At 38.4% G+C, this 19,932-nt stretch overlaps 1 protein-coding gene across 1 annotated transcript in view; it reads left to right on the forward strand.

The window, feature by feature from the left end:
• MAP7D2 (MAP7 domain containing 2) overlaps positions 1–19,932 on the forward strand; it is a 124,446-nt gene that overhangs the window by 75,525 nt on the left and 28,989 nt on the right. The window contains exons 4-9 of the mRNA XM_065400024.1: positions 10,795–10,909; positions 11,806–11,904; positions 13,835–13,945; positions 15,446–15,568; positions 17,901–18,049; positions 19,072–19,199. Of these exons, the coding sequence (XP_065256096.1) occupies positions 10,795–10,909; positions 11,806–11,904; positions 13,835–13,945; positions 15,446–15,568; positions 17,901–18,049; positions 19,072–19,199 (725 nt within the window). The remainder of the gene's footprint in view (positions 1–10,794; positions 10,910–11,805; positions 11,905–13,834; positions 13,946–15,445; positions 15,569–17,900; positions 18,050–19,071; positions 19,200–19,932) is intronic.

Raw genomic sequence — 19,932 nt, forward strand, 5'->3', positions numbered from 1 at the left:
CCTCCTGACCTGGCCCCGAGGGCAGGGTGGTGTGAGGTGGGCAGGGTGCTGTAAGGAAAGCAGCCTCTTTTCTTCCCTATCTGCAGCTGGGGATGCTGCCACCCGGGAGCAGCTGCTCTTTGTTCTGGCGCCACGGCAGCCACTGGTGGGTGAAAGGCATAACTGCAGGACTTTTCCAGCAGAGAGAAAAAATTCTGCATGGCACATGACGTCTGCGGATGCGCAGTGACACAGAATTCCCCCAGGAATAATTATTGTAATATGAATATTATGTATTGATGTCCTACTTTATCCTTGAAGTGACGCCACACATTATGCAGGGCAGACTGGAGTCTGGCCGCTGCCAGAGACTGGATACTAGATGAGATGGACCTTGGGTCTGATCCCATTCCTATGGGCATGTCTAAACTACAGACTTAAGTAAAAATTTGTTAAGTCGACTTACAGCCACCACAGTAATTACTGCAGTGGCTGATATCCACACTACCTTCCTCCTATCGGTGGTGCTCATCCTCACCAGGAGTGCTTCCACTGGTGGAAGAGGAGCAGTGGGAGGGGTTGAGAGCCAGGGCTCTCAGCTCCGCTCACCTCCCCATTGCCTGCCGGGAGCGGGTGCCAGCCGCCTGTGCTTCTCGCCTCTCCATTCCCCACTGAGCGCAGGGGCAGCTGCCCAGGCTTCTCGCCTCCCTGAATGGGGAGCCGGGCGGACATGAACAGCCCATTGGGGAGCCGGGCAGGTGTAGTCCGGCAGGGAGCCGGGGGCAGCTGGGCTGTGGCTGCCTGGCTTTCTTGTCAATTTCAGCCCTGAAATTGACAAGACTGTCAACAGCCAGTGCAAGTAAAGCAGTGTCTGCACAGACACTGCAACGCCATAACTACACTGACATAAGCCCTGCGCCTCCTGTGGAAGTGGAGTTATGATGTCGGTGTAGTAGGGCACTTACGTCAGTGGGACAAAGCTGTAGTGTGTACTCACATAATTGGGTCAACGTAAATTGCCTTACATCAACCTAATTCTGTAGTGTAGACCAGGCCTATGTTTGCTCACTGCAGTGTTTTGATATATTCAGTTTCATAGTAGAAAGTCTGTTTATAAATACAAATACTTCCAAAGAATATAGCACAAATAGAAGCTTTCTTACATAACTCTGGATATATGTTACTTGTTCTCAGACATTTATAGAACTTCAATACATTTTCTGTGTGGGCGTTTGGTCTCTTTGTGTTCAGGTGAACGTGGCTCTGCAAACAACTGGAATATTTCTTTTCCTAAGTCTCTGTGCCACTGATTTTATTTAATCTTGAACCTGCTTGATCCATTTGCCCTTTAGGATAATTCATACATATTTTTGAGCATTTCTTGGAAATCTGGAAAGCAATGGAATGCCCTTTCCCAAACCTTCCTATGTAAAGCTTTCAGAAGCAGACAAATGCCGACTTTCCTCCCTGATCCCCTGCCACCTGCAAGAAAAGTCGCCTGTTGTTCCATTCCTCTGGCAGCTGCAGACATGTCCCTTTGCTTCCCACTGAAATGTAATATTTTTAAGCCCTTCAAAAATATTTTTGCAGCCATTCACTCAAGACATGGCTTCCAATCAGCAGAATACAGGCAAAGATTTTCATAGCCTGTTTGCTGGATTTTAGACACACAACTCACCATAAAATTAATCCGTTTGTGTGTTTACATCACCTAGTTGACCTTGACAATCTGAACCACAGTCTTTACTGACCCGTGCAACACAGTCGCAGCCATGCAGTGTTAGCTGCAGAACGATCTTTCCACAAGCTTCCTTGTAGTTTGCTGCTATCCACATAAGTTTTCTACTTATCCTACCCATTCCACATGCATCTTGCTCCTCCATAGAGAGACTCTAGCTGGGAAGCGTGGGTTTCTCTATCTTGTAATTTCAGTCAAAACCCAAATGTTAGCTGGATGTTTCTGCTGAAATAACTAGGGCTTTCAATAATGCATGAGTTTAATGTAGCATTCCAAGAGTCAGTTTTTTAAAAATAGCCAGGACGAGAGGGAAGAGTCAGAAAATGCAAGGTTATTTTTTCATGTCCTCTTTACACTGTCCACTGACAGATGGAGGATTTTATACATCTAAATACATATTTCCTTTTCCTACCATATCCCATAACAAAACCAGAAAGTCTCACTGGAACATATGTAAATAATCTAGGCCAGCTGAAATACCAATCTTTAGAATAAAAGGGATAAAGTATTCTAAAAGGCTTGTGTGTGCACTTGCATATGCACGCTCTCTGCCAGGGTCAGTTAGTACTCAATTTGTTTTTTTGTTGTGGTGGACAGTGGCCTAATTTCTGATGTAGCTCTCTAAATGCAGTGTGTACATGTGTGTATCTGCACACTTACGGACAGGCCCGCGACATAGGAGACAAGCGTGAAAGGAGACTGCTTTAAAACTTTTAATTTGTTTTGTGTTTTTTTCATTGCTAAAGAAGCAACAGATTTCTGATAAATTATGTAGTAACAATTCAGGCAAACCAATAAATATTATTTTATGCAGTGTTAGTGCACTGAAGTATCAAAAAGATGAACATAGAAATGAGTAAAAACAGAAACTGGAAAACCAGAGTCCCTTAAAATAGGGAATTGCATAATGGCAACAATCAAAACGTTTCAGAGTTAGCACAATAACTCACAATAAAATGGGGCATGTTCACATCTCGGAAGAACCTTTGCAGTGGACCATTGCAGTTCTGCCCTCTGAGGAAGGTTTTAACAAACCATAAAGGGATAGAGACTTAAAATACAGTGTGAAAGTTCCAATTCTGCTGAAAACAAATGGCCACAAGCTTGTCCTGCACTTCCAGGATTTCACTTTAACACTTAAGTTCACCGCTATTATCGTGCTGCTGTTACACAGAAAGGTTCCTCTTACTATTATGTGTTCACACGTGGACAGAGGTTGAAGACGGCTTGGGCCTTAGTAGACACTAGCACTGCTACTGCAGCTTAAGATTAAGAATTAAAAGTTTTTTGAAAAGACAGGGGAAGAAAAAAGATGTCATGGGAAGATGATGACTTTGCTAGAATAGTTGACTTTCAAATCTTGTAAGGACACATTCTAGAGAGCCTTGATAACCTTCCCTATGACCAAAACACCTTGCAAAAGAGAGAAAATATTTCCATGTAGTATCAAAATGATTTACTCCCATTTCTCTTCTTTCAGTCTATGTACATTTTGCCCTGACTTTAACTTTAAAAGAGAAAACAAAATCTGGCCTCTCCTACTTTAACTGTGACATCCTGTTTCTATGATCTGGTTCTCTGTGTGCTTTACTGTCCGTGGAAATGATTTGCTTCATTTAAAAAAAAAAAAATTATGGTCTCATACCATAGTTGTTTCGTTGGCCCAGATGGAAAATGTTTTTGGTTCACTCCTGCCCCACCTGAGTGGCAGAGCAAAAAATACAGAACGTTTGGCTAGCCAATCAGCGGAGCAAAAAGTAAACAAAGCTGAGTGGCACAGCAGTCTGGCACCCTCTGGAAGTTGGAATCCAGGGCAACCGTCCTGCTTGCCCGCCAATGTGTCATATGAATCATCTTAAGAATTGCTCCTGTTTTACCTTTATAATGAGCAGCAACAGACATCTATCTCCTTCTGAAATTACTTCATTGCCATGACAATACTTTCCCCAAAGATGTGTTAAACTAATTGGACGCAGCTGGAAATGCATATCAGTGATCCATCTGGAAAAAAAAAACGGGCAATTATAAGAACATAAGAATGGCTATACTGGGTCAGACCAATGGTCCATCTAGCCCAGTAACTTGTCTTCTGATGGCGGCCAGTGCCAGATGTTTCAGAGGGAATGAACAGAAATCATTTAGCAGTGATCCATCCCCTGTCCAGTCCCAGCACCTGGCAGTCTGAGGCTTAGGGACATCAGAGCATGGGGTTACATCCCTGACCATCTTGGCTAATAGACATAGTTGGACATATCCTCCATGAACTTATCTAATTCTTTTCTGAGCCCAGTTATACTTTCATTCTTCAGAACATGCCCTGGCAATGAGATCCACAGGTTGACTGTGCATTGTGTCAAGTACTTCCTTATGTTTGTTTTAAACCTGCTGTCTGTTAATTTCAATGGGTGACCCCTGGTTCTTGTGTTATGTGAGTTTTTGTGTTATGTTAAGTGTATGCACCATCACAGACCTTTCTGTAACCATCCTCTCGTGATGTTCAAAGAGAGAAGTGCTTCCACTTGCATGCCACTTGTAAATGCATATATATATGTATATAACATCTTCAGAAAATATACTGGGAAGATCATTGTGTATCTGTGGTGGAATAAGCCATGAGAATCTGGGTAGAAAATATTTGTTGTTGTTGAGTCTGTAGAACTTTTTTTTTTTTTTTAAAGAAAGGAGAATGGCTCTCCACAATCTGTATTAGGCTTATTCCTTTCATAGAGCTGAGAATCCTTTGCTCAGCTATTTTGTACTTACTCATCTTCAAAAGTACTTGTAGGTGGTGAAAGTCCCACCTATTCTACTTCTCTTCTTCCTTATTCCCTGTGCAAAGGCAGATAGGGCGTTTTGTGTATTTTGAAGGGAATTGATAGCAAAAGTGGAGTGGCTCCAGCAGGCCTCTCTGAGGTGGTGATTAGCCACATTGCAGAGTGGAGTGACAGTGGGTGTGTTTCCACTTATCATTATTTAGGAGCATTTCCTCAGATAGGAACTGTGTGAATGTGACCAGTAGAAACTGAATTTTTACTTTAACGTAACCCTCTCCTTATTAGCTACTCCTTTTTTCCTAGAGGTTCCAGATGGCACCATTTTTATCTCCATATTTATTTTAATCCAATAGCATTGGATTAAAAACCTCTGACATTTCAAGGAAGAAAGCACTCTCTTGTCCAGAAAAGTTTCAAGTGTGGTTTTTATTAGTGTATAGCCAATGGTTTTGGGAAGTTTGTTCCTCATACTTTACTAAAATGCAGGTCTGTCCCCACTCCTACCCCAAAGCACTTCTGAGACTGGAGTGCTTTAGTAGGTCTTCCAACATATTCTAAATGTATCTCTTTTTAGATGTAATGTCCTCTGCTCCTCTCACATTTTTGTTAATAAAGCAATGTGAACACCTGCCAAAATGTACAATGTTGGATTACATTCTGACTTGGACTGACTGTGTCAAGCATATTGGGTGCTCTTTCTCATATTTTTCTACACTGCCGATTCATACATCATTTTGGGGTAAAAATGTCAGATTATATTTTTAAAAATAATCCGGGGGGTTGAGATAGCTCAGTGGTTTGAGCATTGGCCTGCTAAATCCAGGGTTGTGAGTTCAGTCCTTGAGGGGGCCATTTAGGGATTTGGGGATTTAGTTGGGGATTGGTCCTGCTTTGAGCAGGGGGTTGGACTAGATGACCTCCTGAGGTCCCTTCCAACCCTGATATTCTATGATTCTATGAAAAAGACAAAATTAACATTGAATCTACCACTGTATTGAGGTTTAAATAAACAAGCACTGCAAAATAGGTACATACACAAAACCAACTTCAAGACATCTTGGTAATAGCTGTTGTAAAATCATTCTGCATCATTGGAAGGATTTCTCTCAGTAAAATATTCATTATGGAGTAAATTTCATATTTTTGAAACTCACATTTGGGAAGGGTATGTGTTTAAAAAAAATAGATTGGAAATATTCATGAATGTTTGGGGACTCCAGTTAATTACTTTTTGAACCAAAAAACGTGAATAATATTTTTTTCATAATAAGTGTTGTAATTCATTTGTGTGTAACTTAATCCAATATATAAATACACAAAAAAAGTTATTGTCAAGCAGTTACGTTATTACACACGCAATTTACCTGACACAAACTCACAAAAGTAAAGAAATAAAGTTAAGCAACCGATCAGTTCATACCCTCTTCTCCTCCAACTGCAAACATGCCCATTATCATTGCTATAACTATCGTATACCACAGACCATGTACTCCCTGTGCCCTTCTGCACATCTGTTCACCAGATATGTTTTCCCTGTCAGTACGAATGTCTGGAGTAGAAATAGGTTGTGTTAAATGAGGGTAGTTTGGTAAAGGGTTGTGTGCAGAAGGGCAGTTGGAAGGAGTGGTGAAGGCCGGCATCAACATTTTTGTGATTTTTTTACAATGCACATTTTCCCCCTTTAAAACAAACAAAAAAATTATTTCCCTCATTGCTATGCAAAAGACCCACACAAATAAAAGTTGAAAGTGACTGGGTGGTGGTATTTAGAAATAGTGCAACTAACTATATACACAGTTTTGATTTTTTTTAAAATCCTCTTTTTTCATTTTGTTTACTATAGGTGAACAGAATTATTTTTTTCTCTAATCTTACAGTTAGCTAGTTGTTTATAACAGTAGGTACAAAAATTTCAGGCAGGAGCATGACTTTTTTAAGCTGTCCTTTTAACAAATTCCTTTTTGTTTATACCCATGATATTTGTAAAATAACCTCTAGTTTGAATGAGAAAAGAAATTGGATTCTTTTGCCTTTTGTGTGTATTATATTTTGTATAGATGAAAGGGAAGTTCTTGATCAATTTACTTGCATTCTCTGTGCTAATGCTTTTTTAAAAAGAGGTAATTTGGGGTGATCCAAATGGTTCTGCTTTTTAGACTGAAGAAACTTGGGTTGATGGCTACAAGGGTTTTTGGAATGCAGAAATTTTATATTTTCTGTATGAATAGTAGGTGGCTCTATTCAGGTTTTCATAGTTGGCTTATTCTTGATTTAACCTTCATGCGAAGCTCATGGAATACTATAGGATTGTTTTTGATGGCTCAACATATCAATAGTGCAGCAGTTACCTTCACAATAGCTATTACAGATTCCAGATGGGAAGCCGGCATAGTGTATGAAATGTCTTTCAAGGAGTTAGGGTCTATGTAACAAAGGCAGCACATTTTGCGTTGCTGATGGAGAAATGCATTTGTGTCCTACTGGTTAGCTATTCCTGGGCAAATAAATTGGTTGTAGCAGTACTAAATCCAAATGTTGTTTTTGCTAACCCTGCATTTTATAGGCTAACAAGCTGGGGTATTTTGGTTTTTGCTTTAAGTATGTGATATTTTGCTAGTTTAAAATGTTAATGTATATGTTTGTTAATTTTGTGAGGGTTTAATATTCAAGTGTTCTGTGATTCTTTGATGAAAGGCACTGCAGAAATGAAAGTATATATTTCCAAATAAAATATACAGAAAATCCTTTTCTCTTTGTAGTTTCATACTATACAATTTAAGATATCAAATTCTAAATGTGGGTAACGTGAGTTTTCAAATACATATGAAAAAATCCACAGTTTTTCCTTTAGACTATTTCATTTTGTGCTTTATTTTGTTCATAGAACAGTGTTATTAGTTATTTTAAATGCCATCATTGTGTTATCTGACTTACAAAACAGAGGATGACACGATCTTTGCCCCGTGGAATATTAAAGTTATAAACAGACAAAACAAATACACGTTGCCTCTTATAACCAGCTGACATTTTAATATATAGTATCACTTTTTTTTTTAATAAGTGTGTTTATAATACTTATTAGCTATGATAAGGTTGGTAGGTTTTGCGGAAGTGTGTTTAAAGAGGGGTATGAGAGAAAAGAGTGATTGTTTTGCATAACACTGGTGGAATGACATTTCAGAGGCAAGGAGGATAACTGGAGAAAGTAATGTAAATGAGTGGGAGGAGACTATAAAGAGATGGGTGAGGTAGGAGTCTTGGGAGGAGTAGAGGAACTGAAAGGAAATGAGAGCAATGATTAGGCTGTGGAGTTAATATGGCCTTGAAGGGTGAGGACCAGAAGATGAGTGGGAGACAGCAGAGGGATTTGAATGTGGGGATGACGTGGTCAGAGAAGCAGGAAAGGAAGTCTGTTTAGGTCATGGCATGGTAGACTGGAGGGGAGCAAGTCTGGAATCAGGGAGACACAGAAAAGCTGCATAGCAAAGGCAGGAGAAGACCACAGTATGGACAAGCATGTTACTCCCAGAGACAGGAAGGAAGGTATGGATTTTTCTGAGCTATTGTAGAGAGAGAGACGTCTGGATTTTGTGGTGGCCTGTGTGTGCCTCTCTATGCATGCACTTGGAGGGAGGGTGGGAAATGAAGAGGGGGGAAAAGAGAAGGGAGCTCGTGTGTCTGTTTAGACACTGATGGTATTGACAGTGACATAGGAAAAAAGGAAAAGGACAAAAAGCTGCAGTTTGCTTTTGGCATGTTTTGTATTAGCTAATGGCAGGGTATTTAGGATGTGACGTTCTAAATAGAGCTGGAGATGAGAGACAGATCAAAGGGGGAGATGTCAGTATGGAGACATAGATGAAGGACTCATCAGTAGATAGACAATAATAGCTGAAAGTTCGAGATCAGATTAGGTCATCCAGGGTAGCGGGAAAAGATGGAACAATGGACAGAGCCCTGAGAGAGACTGAAAGAATCCACGAAAGAGGGAGAGGAGAAACTAAAGGAGCAGTTGGAGAGGGAGAGGAAGAACCAGTAGATCAGAATCCAGGAGTAGGAAGTGGCCTGCTGCTGAAATCAGTGGATAGATCATGGAGGAGGATGGGGTGGAGGCATTTACACTCGGCCAGAAATAGGACATGCTCTTTATCTTAATACGCAGCACTGAGATGGTTTATAGTAAAACTAAGCATATGTTTATTGATAAAGAATGTAGACTTAAGTGATACTAAGCAAGAGTAACAGAGACAAATGGTTACAAATAAAACAGAAACATGTTTCCTAGTGACTAAAACTTAATTTTAACAAGTTACAATCTTTGCCTAAGCTTTCTCACTGACCTCAAACTACCAGCATCTCTCGCCCTTCAGGCCAGAGGATCCAGCGTTCACAGAATCAGAGGGTGCTGTTCCCTTTGTCCCCTAAGTGATGGATAGCCAGGATGTTTGCTCCCATTTTATTCCCCAAAGTCCATTGACTTTGCCTCAAGAGCCATGAAGACCTTCTGAGGGTTCAGACTCTGGGGAGTCCCCTAGTATGCTCACCATGCTCTTCCATCACCTGTTAACTTGATTACTTTGTTTACCTTATATGTAAATGTACTTTCATTGTCCTTTGCCTGTAATCAAGCTAGGCAGACAGTTAAATCCACATTCCTTTGTCGAGGGCAGGCTTGTTATTCACTCTACTTAGTATGCTTGATCTAAACATATTTCCAGCACACCTAGCTAACTCTTCACATGCTAAACATACGTAAATCACGCAATAATATTAATATCTAGTGTGTTACCAGTTTACATATGATACCCAAATGGCATCTTGTAAGGTAAGTATTATGAGAAGTCCTTGTGAGCATGCTCAGAAGCCAAGCAGCAAATCGGGGGGTGGGGAGGGGAGGGAGGATATGACCCTGTGTGCCCCTTATGCATTGCCTCTGGAGACCAGTGTTCTCTGCCAAAGTGAAAGAGGATAATGATAAAAGGATGGTGTTAATGTCTGTTAATGTCAGCGGGAAGTTGGTAATTTAATAGATTGGAGGTAACACACAGATTTTGAGATTGGGTTGGGGTTTAACAGCGATGAATAAGTAAGATAATGTGGTGATCAGGGACAGAAAATTTAGAGCATAAGAATCCAGTGTCTCGTGAAAAATAGTGACTGAGGTAGTGAGTAGAGGAACTGAGGTAAAAAACAAATGAATGACTGAATGTTGGGTAAGAAAGTGAGAGGCTGCACAACTGCACTGATCTTCAGCATGGAGGCTGAAGTGGCCAAGAATGATGGAAGGCAGTTTGGAGAAAGAGAGGAAGAAGGACCAGGGACCGTGGGAGGCAATAGATGCAAAAAATAAGCAGAGGGCAAAGAACAAGATGATGCCCATTTTGAAGGGGAAAAAAAGAGTAAGAAAGTAAAAGACCAGTGCCAACATCTTGACCAATAAAGCACAGAGAGCGCGTGCACTGTAGGGGGAAGATGGTAACAGGCGTGGATGGAGGAGTCAGGTTTCAGTGAGGGCCAGGAGGTGGAGGTAGTGGAAAGATCATGGATAAACAGTTGAAAGTTTAAAGGTGGGGCAAGATTTCCAAAGGGACCAAAAAAAGAAAAAAAAAATACACCAGGCAGAGTGAAGGGGAGGGGGGATGTGGGGGTAAGGGAGGGGGAAGCAAGTTGTTCAGAGCAAGAAGTAGTAAATATGTGTTTAAAAAGGTGTATCTAAATGGAATGGTCTATGCAACTCAGATTAGGATAAAGACAATCTTAAATATCTAATCTGTAGAAGGTGTTTTGGGGGAAGCAGGGATTTAAAAAAAAAAAAAAAAAAAAAAGTCATCCTGCAAATGCAACCTGCTTCAGGTTTGAAATGATCATTTATCTGTGCAGCTAGGAGGAGCCACTGGCATTGCAGCAATCTAGCTTTAATACTGAAGGAGAAAAACCTGAGGCCTGCTTAGACAAGAAGGAGTTAATGCTTGTCAAGCATTATTCTTATACAAATTAAGTCCAGAGCACAGCAGCAGACTCACCAGCGGGAACAGATGCTAGGCAGTGATGCAACCTGTGGTGTTTACTTAGGCCTCTGTAGTGACCTTTGATTGCAAACAAAGGATACTCTTCTCTGGAGGTAGGTAGACATACTGGTACCTTCTGTATTCAGTCATTTTTCTTTTGTTGATAGCATGATTACAGGAACCTGTTATGTGTGGTGACAAATGATGTTTATTTTTTAGTTTTGATCAGAAAGCCCAGGTGAACTGAATTAGATTTTATTTCTCTCTCTCTCCATTTTTGCAACAATTTAACCAGGAACGTTTAGAAGCCATGATGCGTCGTTCACTAGAACGTAGTCAGCAGCTGGAACAGAAACAGAAGCGATGGTCGTGGGGAGGAGCACTGACTGCAGGCTCAGGAGGGAGAGATGGTGAGTGAAACAAGCTGCCTGCATTGCAGATCGTGAAGTGCAAAATGCATGAGATTAAAGATAGAAAGAAGGTACCTGTTTATAGTTACTGTGATGTTGTGAGGGCTGTTGATAATGTAGCATGAATAAATGCTTTGTAATAGCTTATCAGGTTTCCTGTCTATGGTATCTCCTGGGAAGAAAGGTCACTCCTAAGTTTGTGAAAGCAGATCATTTTAATACAGTAATCAGAAACTGTTTTGGGGATCATAGCAAATGCTAAAATGAAATTTTAAAAAACCCCAACACATTTAGCTTGCTGTATTCACAAAGGAGCTGAGTGCTGCCCAAACCTTTGCGGAAAACAATCTATTTTTGTCACTGGCACTTCTAAAAGCTCACAGGGATTTCTAGATGATTATGCAGCATTCACAGTTTAAAATGGATTTTTCCACGTACTTTTTTGTTGTTGTTGCTCTTTTTGATTTGGTTTCATAATTATTTCATAATCAACCATGAACTGCTTTTACGTTTCAAAAAGGTATACATCTCTCTTCTGTTTATATCATTTAAATTCACTGGGTTTCCAAATGGACTGGTTTATTAAAAAAGAAAAACAAAAAACCCTGTGCTCAGATGATGAAATATGACTGCTGCTCTCTTCTAAACTAAGTGTAAATATATTTTTCTGTCCATGTTAAAGCAAAAAACATTTAGCTTTATTTCACATTAAAATTTTCAGGGTTTGTCATTTAAGAAAAATTGGGAAAGAAATATACTTGCAACATAATAAAAGCATCTCTTATGCTTCTAGAAAGCAACCTCTTTAATTTTCTAGTATAGCTTATACATTATTTTTTTTAACCTATTCGGTAATTTCTTTCACCCCTCTTTGCTCTGATTTTTCTGCTGTATAGGTGAATCAGAAAATACCCCACCCCCTCTCCTAGGTTTAGCTGCCAACACCCTTCCTTCAGACCCTGTGACCTCTACTGCTGCTGCTGATTCCTACAATGGTATTTCAGAGAATCACAGTACCATAGTGTCTCGTTTATAACTGTTCTAATCACTTTAAATCATCCACTGATCTTGTCCTTCCTAACCACTGTTTTTCTTATTATTTCAGTCTGGTACTCTACACTGTTACCATTAAAGATATGGAACAAATGTCTTTTTTCTTTTGATTTTGTCATAGTGAAGCAATGCATGCCTAGCATTCCAGCACAATGGAGACATTTCATAATTTTCTCACTAACTGTGGACTTGAATAACTCAATAAATTCACGTCTTTGTCAAATTTGTGGGCACAGATACATGTTTTTGTAGTTTTTGTGTGTGTATATCATTTGAGTAGCTTGTTCAAGAGACTTGATGGGGCAGAGGTTCTATTTTAAAAACATTTCAATTATACAATAAGAGTAAATATGTTATGGAGATAGCATGTCACCCATCATGTATCTATTCCTTCCAGCCCCACCCTCTACATCCACAATATGTTAAAAATTAGTAAGCATTGTTGTTTTAGTATGCTGAAGTCTTTTGAACATTGTAATAATGATTACAAATTCTGATTCTGCGTTTGTCCTTTGACAACTTTATTGAATTTTATATTGTATGTTAGATTAGAATATTAATTTCAGAGGACTGTGAAATAGATCTTGTATGTCTATACCAGGGATGAATCGTACATTGTGGGGTTTGGGGTTTTTTTTTGGTGGTGGTGGTTTTTTCCTTCAGCTGCAAATATATTTGACATATTTTGGAAATCTAGCACAGCCAACCTACTCAAGAGCTGTTTTTTCAAAGATGGGCACAATGGTTATGCCTGCAAAATGCATGAGTAACTGATGTACTGCAAAAACATGTATGTAAACCCCAAGACTCTTACTTTTGTGCAGACATGGGTGAATGTTCACACAAAGCAGTATTAATGTACAAATAAGTGATTTGCAGGTTTGCATGCATTTTCTGGAAGCAATCATTGCACCTACTTTTTAAAAATGTGAACATAAGGAATTTTATTGCTTGCTGTAGCAGATAGGGCCAAATCTTGCAGTTGTCACTTAGGCAAGACTTCCACTGATGTAAGTGAAAGTCATAGTTGAGCAAGGACTGTAGAATTTATAACATGAATGTGAGTTACTAGCTGAGATTTCTTCGTTGTTGTCAGAAGAAACAAAATTTAAAACATAAACAACCCCCCTGAAGCCATCCAGTATGCTTGTAGGTTCTGACCATTATATAATGAACAACACGTCGTAGTTCACCGCTACAATAATTGGGCATAAGTGATTCCATCATTATATTGAACTTATGAGTACATAGGAATAGTCATCAAGCCAAAATTTACTTTATCAAACAGTATTATAACAGAAATAAAAACAAATATAAACAGTTGGGCCAAAACCAAGTTATTGTTTTGAAAGTTCTCATGCACAAGATGGTAAAGAGGTAAATGATGCTATCATACATCCTATAAATGCATAAATTAGTGTTGAATATCTTGAATTTTGCGTTAGAATAGTATTTTGGAGGAGCTGATATACATCTCACCTCCTCCAGACTGAAGCTGAGAGATGTCAGGGAAGAGTTCAAATTTGTTATGTTTGTGCGGCCTATGTATTTTCTTCTTGTACAAGTATTGCATTTCTTTCCTTGATACAATTTCATTCATTTGGATTTAGATGAAGTCACTTGCTCCTGGCATTGTATTACACAGGGTATTGTAAAATTGAAATGTTAAAATCACAAGTAGAAAAATTGTATCCCAAACTGCATCTTATAAAATGCTGGTATCTACAGCAATTGGAATAGGATTATCTGTTCTACATTATTCATTGCCCCCAGATAAATGACAAGGTCCATGAGTAAAAAATGAGAGGTTAATTTTGGGAGCGTTCAACACTGTAGTATGAATATAAATATCTTTAATGCGTCTCTCTGCAGCATGTGACAAACTTTCAGCTTCTACAATGAATCTGCCAAAGCAAATGGAGTCACCAATCAGTAAGCGTCTCTCCTCCTCCACAGCGGCAATAACATATTCCCCTGACAGAGGCAAGTGAATATGCTGCTCATTGTCTCTTATCAGCATAAACTCTCCTATGTTTAAAGCACACCTTCTTGTTCATAGATCTGTTTGTAACTCTTGAGTTCTTTACAATAACCAATTCTAACATTATTGGGGTGGTGAGTTAAATATATTAGTAAAAGATCTTAAATACATGAAATAGCTTTATAGCTAGCCCAGGATAATGCTACCGTGTTAGAGACCCCAGGCTGCGTGTGACTAAATGTTGCATGGCAGATATAAGTCTGTGCCATAGAGGACAAAGTGCACCTTCATGTAACCATTTTGGGTGGCCAGTTATCTGCATTACTGTGGTTGAATATTGGTGAGGAATGGCAGGGCAGTGAAAATGTTGGATGAATTAAAGAAAGGATGCAAATTAGTTTTTTGGGTTTTTTTTGAGATGTGATGGTTCACACTGTGATGTATTATGCTTTTACACCTTAAGTAAATACGAGGTTTATTTAAACAGTAAAACACAGCAAGAATTTCATACTGTTTGTATTTCATCTCGTGATGCACTAAGAAACAGGGCTGAGCACAAAATGTAATTCCAGTAATCCTCCAGAAATGCATTGCTTGTGACGCTTTAGCCATATGAAGAAACTATAATTAAAAAATGAGCGCAGGTGTGTATTTACTGGGTGTTATTGACAAAAGTTTGTCATCGTTGTGAACCAGCTGGAAGTTGTCACTTGTGTCAAGATTTCTAGAGTCTTTTAATTTGACTTAAAGGCCTGATCCATGAGAGGCTCTGCAGATGATGAGCATTCTGCAAGATTAGGCCCTTTAGAAGGTAATAAACTGTACAGTAAATACTGAACGATTTGTCCTTCTGTGAATTGTTTCTTTTAGAACAAATGACAAATATTTTGATAGAAACAAGAAGCAACAGTAAACATACTTCATTTTAAATTGGTTTTAGAGTTGCTTAATAAATATAAATGTAGAACTCGGAGAGTATGGTAATAGGTGACTTTATAAATGCAGGTAATAGGAATTTGTTTATAAACATATGTAGTCATACCTCATATTTATGAGGAGGAAAGGCATAAGGATGTACTGTATAAATAAGGTTTGTACCACAGAGAGACTGCATTTTAAATGACTCCCAGTGTACTTAGCACACAAACCAGGAACTGCTCTGTCACTGGGGGAAAAAAGCAAACCCTTTTCATGCTGAGTCATGAAAGCAACCATTTTGCAGAACTGAAGTTTCTTCTGTATAAAAAAACAAGTTTAATCTACTGTATTTATTATACAGGTTGGAAGATAATTTAGGTGGCTTAAAATGATGAAGAAACCAGAAACCTCCTTCAGAGGAGCATTAACTTCTTTAACAGCATTTTTAAATCAGACATACCAGGTTTTCTCTTGTTCATTTCATTTGATCATTTCACTGGTTTTATTTAAGTTATTTAAAACAAATATTTTTTTTTAGTTTTTGCTTTTAAAATTTATTTGTTTTATTTGCTCCCATCCTTCAGCTCACCGCATGCACCTTAGTCCAGTGGAAAACTTTATTGTTTCTCGACTGCTGACTCCCACACAGTCTTCTTTAGCCAGAAGCAGAAGCACATTAATGCTTTCTGAGCAATACAATGATTCAGGTAAAAATGAAAATTGTGCCCTTTGAAAATGTTAAGGTATGTGTTTAGCTGCACTTGAAAAATTGCGTAGAGATATTATCTGTTATTTTTTAATATAATTTTACTTCCTTTTTGGGTAGTAATGTCTCAAAAGCATGGAAATATTTACATGTCTACCATTTTGTCCTTTTCAGTTCTTACTTTTATTTATAAGAAAATTTGGTGACAGGGTCTTGAATTAACTAACTAAAATCAACAGGAAATTCCAAACCAGGGTAGAATAATTATGAGGTAGCTCAACTTTTGGATCTTCCCTCCAAGGTGACCCATTTATCAGAGCAAAAGATCGCACATTAATGTAGTGCTCTGTATCCTCAACACCCAAATAATTTCCAAAATACAAATTAGCATTTTAAACATGTAATTTCATCCATAATTGCTTTATTGGGGCTGCAATTATTTCTTATGGAATCATTTTTGTCTTTTTAAAGGAACAGATCATAAAAGGGTTAAGTTCTTGGGTATACTTAGAAATAAACTAGAAGCACAGAGTGGAGGATAGCAGTTTTTCTAGTGATAAAAATATATATTATTATATATATTATTTTTATAGAAATTGAGAGTGATGGTAATTAGTGCTTCTTTTCTGTATATTATAAATCTATTATAATCTATAAACCCTGCCAACACAAAACTAAATTTAGCAGCAGCCTTATTGACTTTATGCACATGAGAAATCCGATTGACTTCAGTGGGGCTAATCACATGAGTACATATTTGCAGAATCAGGACCAAAAGTAGGAAAAGTTTTGTGCACTTTTTTAAAAAAATAGACTTTCTGCAAAGGAAAATATTCACTTTTCAGGGCAAAATTGTGATAAGGTACAGCATCTACATCATCTGTTATCCCCATATTACGTGACTCAAATCTACTCATGTTCTGTATGTTACCCCTTAATAAAAGGATGCTCAAAGGTATATTACAAAGCAAAAAGATGTTCTCTTTTTCCCCTCCACTTTTTCTTTATGCTATATAAAGGTAGACTCATTAAAAGATCCTCAGTTTTTTGTTTCTACATGAAAAATATTGTACTTTGGAAGTTATGATATAGAACACTTTAGCCATGAGAGAATTCCTGATTTACTGTTCACAAAGCAACTGTCTAAAGGAAAGCCAACTCAGAATGTCAGTGTACTCTGCTCTAAATTAAAGGAGAGCTACTAAGACAAAATAAAAGTATGTTGCTTTTACTTCACACAACCACAGAAAGGTAGGACTGGAAGGGACCTAAGTAGGTCATCTAGTCCAGTTCCCTGCACTGAGGCAAGACTAAATCTTTTATGGGTTCTTCATGATTTATATAGAAGACATCAAACGTAGGGCAAAATTGTTTTTTGTTTTGCTTTTTCTCACATTCTTCCAGTTAATATTGTTTTTTCACATCTGTGAAAGGTGCCCAACATATTGCCAAAGCAATATGAGCAAAACATAGAATATCCTCTTTTCACAAACCTTTGTTCAAATTGCAAGTTAAAAAAAAAAAAAGACAACAAATGTGTGTGTGTGTGTGTGTGGGGGAAGCGCTGTGATTCTGGTCACAATGCACATAACCAGTGAACTTTCAAATTCAAGGTTATGTGTAGTAATAACTTTGCATTTAATATGTGCACAGTAACAATAACTGTGCACTTAGTAATACTAACCGTGCACTTAATATGTCTCCGACGAGCTTTTTTTAGGACGCATGGGTACAGCTTTTAAAAGCACCCATTTGATCTCGGTGACTGAGGTCTTGTCTATGCTTGAAGCATTACAGCCGCACAGCTACTGCACTGCTGTAGTGCTTTGGTATAGACGCTCACTACTGCGATGGGAGGGGTTCTCCCATTGGCGTAGCTAATCCACCTCCCTGAGAGGCAGTAGTTAGGTTGACAGATAGAGACCTAGCACTGTCTACACTGACACAACTATGGCTATCCTATTAATCTTTTTTTATGCGTGTTTAATAAAGAAGAGGGGGGGGGGAAATCACGAAATCTGTATTTACCAAGTTATTCAGAATTTATATGGGTAAAAGAGATACTTTAGTGCTCAGGTATTTTATAGGCTTTTTAAAAATGCACTTAGTTTTATGTTCATGCTTTTAGTGAACGCATTTTTGGTAAATGAGACCATTCTGCACATATGCAAAAGGCATGGATTTAATGTGATTTAAATATCCATTTAAATAAACCTTTAAAAATGTCGTTTGCCATGTTTAATGTTATAACATAAAGTTGTGCTGTTTTTTCCTCTCCCCTACTTCCTCTGTCTGTTCCCCTTTGCTCTTGCTATTGTACTATAACTCTTTAGTATTCCATATCTGTCCTCGTGTAGCACCAGCTAGTCCTCTTAAATCTCCCTACAAGCCTTCCCCCACCCGAAGTGCAGAAAGGAAGAAGGCAGCATCAGCTTCCACTTCTGATGCCATGAAAGGGGCAACTGCAGCTGAAGTTACACAGGTGGGTTTGGAGCATGTTTTGATTGTGTTCCTGGACAAAGTTATGTTGCTTTAGTTGCTGTGTTTCATTATTGTACAATATGCTTTTTTTTTTTTTTTTAAGAACAGAAAGCAGAAAAACATTCACATCCATTTGGTTCTATTCACCTGCCAATCAGCAGGTTTTTAGTATCTTCCTGGAAGGCAGTGTAGCCTCTATTAACCAGCATTAGTGGGAATGACACTTCTGTATTCAGGGAATCTACATTTCTGGCAGTGAAACATGTTTTCTGGACGTGCTGCGTGCTATGAAACCAGTACTTCTGGGAATGGGTTTACAGCTGCATGGCAAATGGGATGTTGCCATTGTTGAGAGTGTTTGACTAGAAATAAAGCCACCCTACAAGTGAATTGGCAAATTTTCCTCATGCTCCGGTAGCTTGCCTAATGGATTGGCAGCATCACTAATTTATACCTGTCAAGTTTCACTTCTTTCTGTATATATAATTTTAAGTGAAATTTATTCAACATTTTTACTATTGACAACTGTACATTTTCTATAGAGGCATGGAAACTTAACTTAGCCTGCATGTGCGTAGTCACTGCATAGCATCTGAGAACAAAAGCTCAACTTTTCTGCCAAATCCCCTGACAGTGCCATATCTCTTGTAATACTTGATAGAAAGAACATGTCTGTGTAGTTGTGGAAGTCAGTAGGATTTAGATGCTTTTGAAAATTCTACCCAATGCTTTCTGGGCTCCAACAGGGGCAGTGCCCTTCTGTACCGCTCCATTAATATTTGTTTATGGCCTGAAAGGTATTTTTGCAGCAGCATATACTGTGTGTGCAAGACATAAAAATGTATATACAGTATTGAAAAAGATCTTGCAGTTCAATTGTATGCTGGGATTTAGAAAACTTCCATTTTATGTGAATGTTATGCAAATCTGTTTATATGTCCTTGTGTTAATAAACTATCTGTATCATTGAAGCATTGCTTTTAATTACAAGCTAAACAAAAACACCTGAATTTCTTTTTCTAGACTGAAAAGATAAAGAGAGAGAAGCGACCCACAACACCTGTTTCATCATCTGGCCTGGGATCCCCTCTGAGAAGATCTGATTCTCCTGCAAGCATATCTAAAAGACCTGCATCACCTGCACCACCGAAGTATGAATATTTTCTCATTGCTTCAGTACTTTTTGAGAATGTCCCTATTGCCATAGGAAAACCATTAACTGCTCAGGGGCTTCCTTAGAAATTTTGATTAAAATCCAGATTAATTTCAGTTCTAATTTTTTTTATATTATTGTGTTAATGGCTCTCTGATAATATTTCTCTTCATCTTTCTTAGTCCCACTCATGAACTGATTGGTGTTAGCCTTTCATTTGGTAGCTTATATTAAATCTTGTTGAGTTAGCTTGGCTTTAGTTATGTAGCATAGAAGTGTAAGTTTGTGTTTGGGGGAGGGAGGAAGGTTAAAGCCATCCTTCTCTAACTAAGAAGAAAGAAATTGGCAAGAGGACAAACACTAAATATTAGTCTAACTCCTTTTTTAATACATTTAATGTTGCAGTTTCTATTGCTGACCATGGTAGTCCAGTCCACAAACAAATGTATTACCCTCCATCTAAAGAAATTTATCCTTAATGTCCTTATAGCTTCATCCTTTCTTTCTTTAGTTCAGTGTCCTATTGGGTTTGAGCTGATTACTGCCTATAACAGTTTTGTGTTACGCATTGCCTCTGTGCCCCTTGGAACATTCATACCTCAGTCTCATCCATCTATGATATGATCTCCTTTTTCTAATTAGCACAAAGGTTATTAACCTTGCCACATGCTGATGCCCCGTGAGTCCAGTTTGACACATACCCATCTTCTTTAACAACAATAACAAACAAA

The sequence above is a fragment of the Emys orbicularis genome, chromosome 1 (genome assembly GCF_028017835.1).
Source record: "Emys orbicularis isolate rEmyOrb1 chromosome 1, rEmyOrb1.hap1, whole genome shotgun sequence".
In the NCBI taxonomy this organism is placed as follows: domain Eukaryota; kingdom Metazoa; phylum Chordata; order Testudines; family Emydidae; genus Emys; species Emys orbicularis.